The 7,861-nt window shown below is 35.1% G+C and overlaps 1 protein-coding gene across 1 annotated transcript; it reads left to right on the top strand.

Moving 5' to 3' along the window:
- Positions 1–6,759: 6,759 nt before the first annotated feature.
- LOC138360624 (uncharacterized) lies at positions 6,760–7,542 on the top strand. The gene has a single exon (XM_069320314.1). It carries the CDS (start codon positions 6,760–6,762, stop codon positions 7,540–7,542), a length of 783 nt encoding a protein of 260 aa, XP_069176415.1.
- The last annotated feature ends 319 nt before the right edge of the window (positions 7,543–7,861 follow it).

Here is a 7,861-nt window from a genome sequence, read left to right on the forward strand (position 1 = left end):
TTATTTTACTACAATCGTCTTTGCTTTGGTAAGTACACATAATTGTCTTAGATTGTTTCAGTATTGTAGTCTATTTTCTTAGGAATATTTTGATACCTAAATGAGAACTGTAGCACGAAAACTAAAGTAAGTATACATGAAACAAGAGAAACTTTTTTTGTGGGTGTTGCGGGTGTGAGTTGGAGTGTCAAGAGCGGGTTCCGGTTGTGTGTTTTCCGTCATCTCTACAGCTGTGAATTCCAAGGAATTGTATTTGATATGCATATGTCTGTGTAGGGAATTTTATTCCGAACACTATACAAAAAAAACGGTGTGAAACAAGTATAAACTTGAAAAACATGAGCAAAGTAAAAACTTTTGACGCTCACGGGTACAAACACGCGTAAGATTTTATTCGCCGCAAATTTATTTGACGCTGTGTTGGCCAACTCTACCCATGTTCTTATAGAACTTTCTATTGCGAACACATTGCTATAAAAATGAAATACGTAGCTCCAGAAATAATGTCAGGACAGTGAAATCAGTATAAACATTCAAAGCCCTGCATCACACCAGTGTCGTCCCTGCTGAAATCACGGCTAATGCTTCGCCCAGTTCCCACACTCGTGCGGGTCACCCGATACCATAATTAGACATTGATAGGCATATGTCTGGGTGGGGAATTTTATTGTGAGTTCAGTGATATCAAAATGAGCGCTGTAGGATGACTGTGAGGCTGGCAACAAACGAAAGAGTATGAACATTTACTTCCTGTTTGGGTGTCACGGCGAGTCATCTTCGTGTTTATTTACTTCGTGGTGGGATACCAAATGACATTTCGGTGACATTTTATGCATATGATCTTGTAGAGAATTTTATTGCCAACGCATTGATACCAAAATGAAAAACGTAGCTCGAGAATTGAGGTTAGCAGCGTGAAAAGATTATAAACTTTTTTGTGTTTACGCTTGAGCACAACCCGCTTGTTTTTCCAGCTGTTACAACCTTCTAGGAAGCTTTTAGGGTCAGGATTGACATTACAGTGCAGCGTTTTATATATATAAAATACACATGAGAGTATGTGCAGGGACTTAATATCTAACATATTCAGAGATTTGAGTAAGGGGTCCATATATACTGCCCGGTTGCCTGAAATGCTATATGCCTACTATATTGGCTTTAGGTATTGTATGCACTAGCTCTATCTATAAATCCAACATTATGTTTGTAAATCAACTATGTATGTACTTTCCTGAATAAAATTGACTTTACTCTACACTTATATGCTATGTGGATTTGTTATCCCCTATCGTTTGGGAGAAAAAAAATGACTAATACGTTCGGCGAATGACTTTGACTTCAACTTCACTTTGACTTCGTTCATGTCATCGTATTTTCCGTAATATATAAAGGTTATGACAATGCAATTATATTATTGTGTGCAAATAATTTGGAAATTTCATGTACCCTAAAAATAGTAAAATAAAGAATAAGAATAATTAAATAATTGTTGTAGTAAATTGTCACACGTTCATCATACGCAAACGAACACACAGTGTGGAGCGTCAGTAGACCAAGGTCCGCGCCATTTTAAAACACGGCTTCGAATGTAAGTAATGTTTTTCTCGTACTAACACTGTGTTATGCAATAGATTAGGTCTTGAATTCACAAATTTAGTTGTTACATCTGACAGAGTATGTTAGACGGTGTAATGCTGGTCCATGTTGACGTATTTGTGGGCTTGATTGGTTTACATGTGATGGCACACAATATCGGCACCCCACAACATGCTGTTGAAGTTGGAATGCATGGCATAGGCTCCTCACACAATGTTCTTTATGTGGTCCTCAGGTGATAGTTTTCTATTTAGAATCACTCCTAGATCTCTTTCTTTATCAGAATTCCTTAAAGATTTCTCACATGGTTTTCCTAATGATAGATTGTGGGCTGTAAGGGACAGGTTTGATGTATGGATTAGTTGATAGAAGTTCCAGTCCACCTGTAGACAGGGATCTCACATCAGCTTGTATATTATACAAGGATAAGATTTGATAAATTCAGTTATTTGACTGAACACTGGCTCTGTTTAAATCAGAGATTTAAACATACATAGTCTAACCTAGTTCCATAACTAACAGCCATTAGCCATTAGCCATTCATGCACAGCCATCAGCTGGGCCATAGACCGGCAATTTTGCTTTTTTCCCAAGCCGGTCTGTTTTTTTTCGATGCCTCAGTGGCCCATGCACAGGTCCGTTCAAGGGGATTAAATAGCCGTTCTATGGCCCCAGGGTTTGTATTTTATCAAACTCTTATTAGAATAATAGATCTCGTAATAATTTTGCAAAAATAGTGGCATTTACTATTTTAAAAAGCTCGGGTGCAGGGGGGGGGGTTATGTAAAAGCCTGGTTTGTGCCTCGGAGAGGCTATGGGATCCAGTAAGATCGTCCTTCCTTTCCTCCCTAGAATTGGATGTAGCAGGTGCTCAATTGTCAAAAGTGAAAAATTGGTTTTGTCTTCCGAATGCACCATTTCTGTAAATTTGCTAATAATCTTTTAAAAATAGTAAATGCCATTATTTTTGCAAAATTATTACGAGATCTATTATACTAATAACGGTTTGATAAAATACAGTAGACTGCCTACTGGTTTTACCTGTAATAAGGTTTGATACAGATGATTATGATTATGGTTTTGGCCTCCACCACCCTCTCACCTAACTTGTTCCAACCATGTCTACCACGGTTTTGTCTTCCGAATGCACCATTTCTGTAAATTTGCTAATAATCTTTTAAAAATAGTAAATGCCATTATTTTTGCAAAATTATTACGAGATCTATTATACTAATAACGGTTTGATAAAATACAGTAGACTGCCTACTGGTTTTACCTGTAATAAGGTTTAATACAGATGATTATGATTATGGTTTTGGCCTCCACCACCCTCTCACCTAACTTGTTCCAACCAAGTCTACCACGGTTTTGTCTTCCGAATGCACCATTTCTGTAAATTTGCTAATAATCTTTTAAAAATAGTAAATGCCATTATTTTTGCAAAATTATTACGAGATCTATTATACTAATAACGGTTTGATAAAATACAGTAGACTGCCTACTGGTTTTACCTGTAATAAGGTTTGATACAGATGATTATGATTATGGTTTTGGCCTCCACCACCCTCTCACCTAACTTGTTCCAACCATGTCTACCACGGTTTTGTCTTCCGAATGCACCATTTCTGTAAATTTGCTAATAATCTTTTAAAAATAGTAAATGCCATTATTTTTGCAAAATTATTACGAGATCTATTATACTAATAACGGTTTGATAAAATACAGTAGACTGCCTACTGGTTTTACCTGTAATAAGGTTTGATACAGATGATTATGATTATGGTTTTGGCCTCCACCACCCTCTCACCTAACTTGTTCCAACCATGTCTACCACGGTTTTGTCTTCCAAATCCACCATTTCTGTAAATTTGCTAATAATCTTTTAAAAATAGTAAATGCCATTATTTTTGCAAAATTATTACGAGATCTATTATACTAATAACGGTTTGATAAAATACAGTAGACTGCCTACTGGTTTTACCTGTAATAAGGTTTGATACAGATGATTATGATTATGGTTTTGGCCTCCACCACCCTCTCACCTAACTTGTTCCAACCATGTCTACCACGGTTTTGTCTTCCGAATGCACCATTTCTGTAAATTTGCTAATAATCTTTTAAAAATAGTAAATGCCATTATTTTTGCAAAATTATTACGAGATCTATTATACTAATAACGGTTTGATAAAATACAGTAGACTGCCTACTGGTTTTACCTGTAATAAGGTTTGATACAGATGATTATGATTATGGTTTTGGCCTCCACCACCCTCTCACCTAACTTGTTCCAACCATGTCTACCACGGTTTTGTCTTCCGAATGCACCATTTCTGTAAATTTGCTAATAATCTTTTAAAAATAGTAAATGCCATTATTTTTGCAAAATTATTACGAGATCTATTATACTAATAACGGTTTGATAAAATACAGTAGACTGCCTACTGGTTTTACCTGTAATAAGGTTTGATACAGATGATTATGATTATGGTTTTGGCCTCCACCACCCTCTCACCTAACTTGTTCCAACCATGTCTACCACGGTTTTGTCTTCCGAATGCACCATTTCTGTAAATTTGCTAATAATCTTTTAAAAATAGTAAATGCCATTATTTTTGCAAAATTATTACGAGATCTATTATACTAATAACGGTTTGATAAAATACAGTAGACTGCCTACTGGTTTTACCTGTAATAAGGTTTGATACAGATGATTATGATTATGGTTTTGGCCTCCACCACCCTCTCACCTAACTTGTTCCAACCATGTCTACCACGGTTTTGTCTTCCGAATGCACCATTTCTGTAAATTTGCTAATAATCTTTTAAAAATAGTAAATGCCATTATTTTTGCAAAATTATTACGAGATCTATTATACTAATAACGGTTTGATAAAATACAGTAGACTGCCTACTGGTTTTACCTGTAATAAGGTTTGATACAGATGATTATGATTATGGTTTTGGCCTCCACCACCCTCTCACCTAACTTGTTCCAACCATGTCTACCACGGTTTTGTCTTCCAAATCCACCATTTCTGTAAATTTGCTAATAATCTTTTAAAAATAGTAAATGCCATTATTTTTGCAAAATTATTACGAGATCTATTATACTAATAACGGTTTGATAAAATACAGTAGACTGCCTACTGGTTTTACCTGTAATAAGGTTTGATACAGATGATTATGATTATGGTTTTGGCCTCCACCACCCTCTCACCTAACTTGTTCCAACCATGTCTACCACGGTTTTGTCTTCCGAATGCACCATTTCTGTAAATTTGCTAATAATCTTTTAAAAATAGTAAATGCCATTATTTTTGCAAAATTATTACGAGATCTATTATACTAATAACGGTTTGATAAAATACAGTAGACTGCCTACTGGTTTTACCTGTAATAAGGTTTGATACAGATGATTATGATTATGGTTTTGGCCTCCACCACCCTCTCACCTAACTTGTTCCAACCATGTCTACCACGGTTTTGTCTTCCGAATGCACCATTTCTGTAAATTTGCTAATAATCTTTTAAAAATAGTAAATGCCATTATTTTTGCAAAATTATTACGAGATCTATTATACTAATAACGGTTTGATAAAATACAGTAGACTGCCTACTGGTTTTACCTGTAATAAGGTTTGATACAGATGATTATGATTATGGTTTTGGCCTCCACCACCCTCTCACCTAACTTGTTCCAACCATGTCTACCACGGTTTTGTCTTCCGAATGCACCATTTCTGTAAATTTGCTAATAATCTTTTAAAAATAGTAAATGCCATTATTTTTGCAAAATTATTACGAGATCTATTATACTAATAACGGTTTGATAAAATACAGTAGACTGCCTACTGGTTTTACCTGTAATAAGGTTTGATACAGATGATTATGATTATGGTTTTGGCCTCCACCACCCTCTCACCTAACTTGTTCCAACCATGTCTACCACGCTGCTTGCGAAAGTTAATTTTCTAATATTTCTGTGGCATCTTTGTTTGGTTACCTTTTACAATATCTTCTTTTTATTCTACCATCTAGTTTTGGCATTTTATGCCTCTAACCTGGGAGCCACTTATTGGCAAGTCTATACCTTTACCAGTTGATGTGATTCTTTAGATATGGGCACCATATCTCCAGGTGTCCTACACAATTAGCTTTAATTAAATTTTCCAAAATTATCACTTACACTTGTAATACAGGGTTCTAGGTTCCCTATAGTGTCCTTTATTGAAATAGAGTTTAACAACAATTTCAATGTCCCTATTTTCTTTTAGATTATATCTCAACATATAATTAATGTCCAACAGGACATGATTACTCTTTCCAATGGGAGGATGGTATTGAATATTTGATCTAGTACTGATGGAATAATTTATATAATAATCACTAGAAATTATTTCGATAAGAATTTGAATTTATGCATGTCTTTGTTTTGGCATGCCTCTATTTCCATATGTTACATTTCTGCATGTCTCCAATTCTGGAAGTGTTCACTTTTGCATGTGCCTGACAAGGATGTTATATGCACCAGCTTTAATTATCACACATTGTATATAATGAATGACTTATTTTTAGAATTTTAATACATATTGCATCTGTCAATACATTATTAACAATAATATAGGTAATATGGTAGTCTAATGTAGAAATTTGACACTCTTTAACAGAATGTACGAGTATAAGCGAAAAAAGCGACTCCAATACAACAACAGATGGATGCAAGTATCAAGAAGGCTAAAACGTATACACAAAATGCATCCAAATACAGCTGTACACACTAGTGAACCCATTAATCTTACTGAGGCAGCATCAAGTTCAGAGATTGAGTCGTCAGACAATGACATTAGTTCTTTTGAAGCCGAGTCAAATCAAGAGTATGGATTAGGCTCTGAAATTGATGATTTACACATGAATCTTACTGATATTCATGATGTATTATCTAATTCTCAAAGTGAGGAGGAGAATGATGACCATGATAATCATCATTCACTTGTTTACCCACAGAATTTATTAATTCAGTGGGTAAACAAGAATGGTGTTACACACAATGCTGTTGATGAATTATTAAAAATTTTGAGGCAAATGGGAATTGACTACTTACCAAAAACAGCTCGGACACTAATCAGTTCTGAAAGGTACATAGAAACTCAGCAAAAATCTGGAATGAAATATGTCTACTTTGGGTTAAAAGAGGAACTGTTAAAAAACATAAGTAGATATCCAAAAGCAACTATAAAAGGACTGAGACAATTATTATTGTCATGTAACATTGATGGCCTTCCTATATTTAGAAGCAAAAATGATGCTTTGTGGCCAGTTCTCTGTGCAGTAATGAATATTACACCTTTGAAAGTCTTTCCAGTTGTCCTCATGTATGGACGTTCTAAGCCAAGTGATTTAAATTTCTTATATGATTTTATATCTGATATGGATGACCTTTTGTTGCATGGGATTCAGTATGGTAACAGAACTATCAACATAAAATTACAATGTGTAATTTGTGATGCACCTGCTAAGGCTATGGTGAAGTCCATAAAACTGTTTTCAGGTTATTATGGCTGTGACAAATGTGAACAGAAAGGTACTTGGATGGGGAAAATGACATATCCAGAAGTAACAAATTTAACCATTAGAACAGACACACGCTTCCGTAATCAATCTAACTCGCAACATCATCATGGTAAATCACCATTCTGTGACTTGAACACAGACTTAATTGCAGCGTTTCCCATTGACTATATGCACCAGGTGTGCCTTGGTGTTATGAAGCGACTTCTTGTCACCTGGATACGGAAAAACACATTTAAATTATGTAGCCGCCAGATTTCTGAAATTAGTGCTAGATTGGTGAGCATAAAAGATTTTGTGCCCAATATTTTTGCACGTAAACCACGAGGTTTGGAAGAAATTGACAGATGGAAGACTGGAGAACAGGGGAACACCTAAATAAAAGCCAACAATGTTATTACTCTGTGGCTTCTTGTCTCCTGACAAAAAGAATTATAATTATATATATTAATTAATTCTTATAACTTTCCAGAAGCCTGTATCAACACCCACACTAATGCAACTGAAAGAGATGTTGAGACAAGTATTGCTGATATGTTGAAGAACGCCCCAAACAAACACGGTGGAAACAGATACAAGGTAAAGTTTGCCAATTTGCTGTAGTCTAATTCAATCTCTTTTTAGTAATCTTTGTGAACATTTATGCTATGAATAAGATAAAATAATGTAATTGATTTTGACTAAATATGTAGATATA

This window comes from Procambarus clarkii, unplaced genomic scaffold, assembly GCF_040958095.1.
Source record: "Procambarus clarkii isolate CNS0578487 unplaced genomic scaffold, FALCON_Pclarkii_2.0 HiC_scaffold_116, whole genome shotgun sequence".
Classification (NCBI taxonomy): domain Eukaryota; kingdom Metazoa; phylum Arthropoda; class Malacostraca; order Decapoda; family Cambaridae; genus Procambarus; species Procambarus clarkii.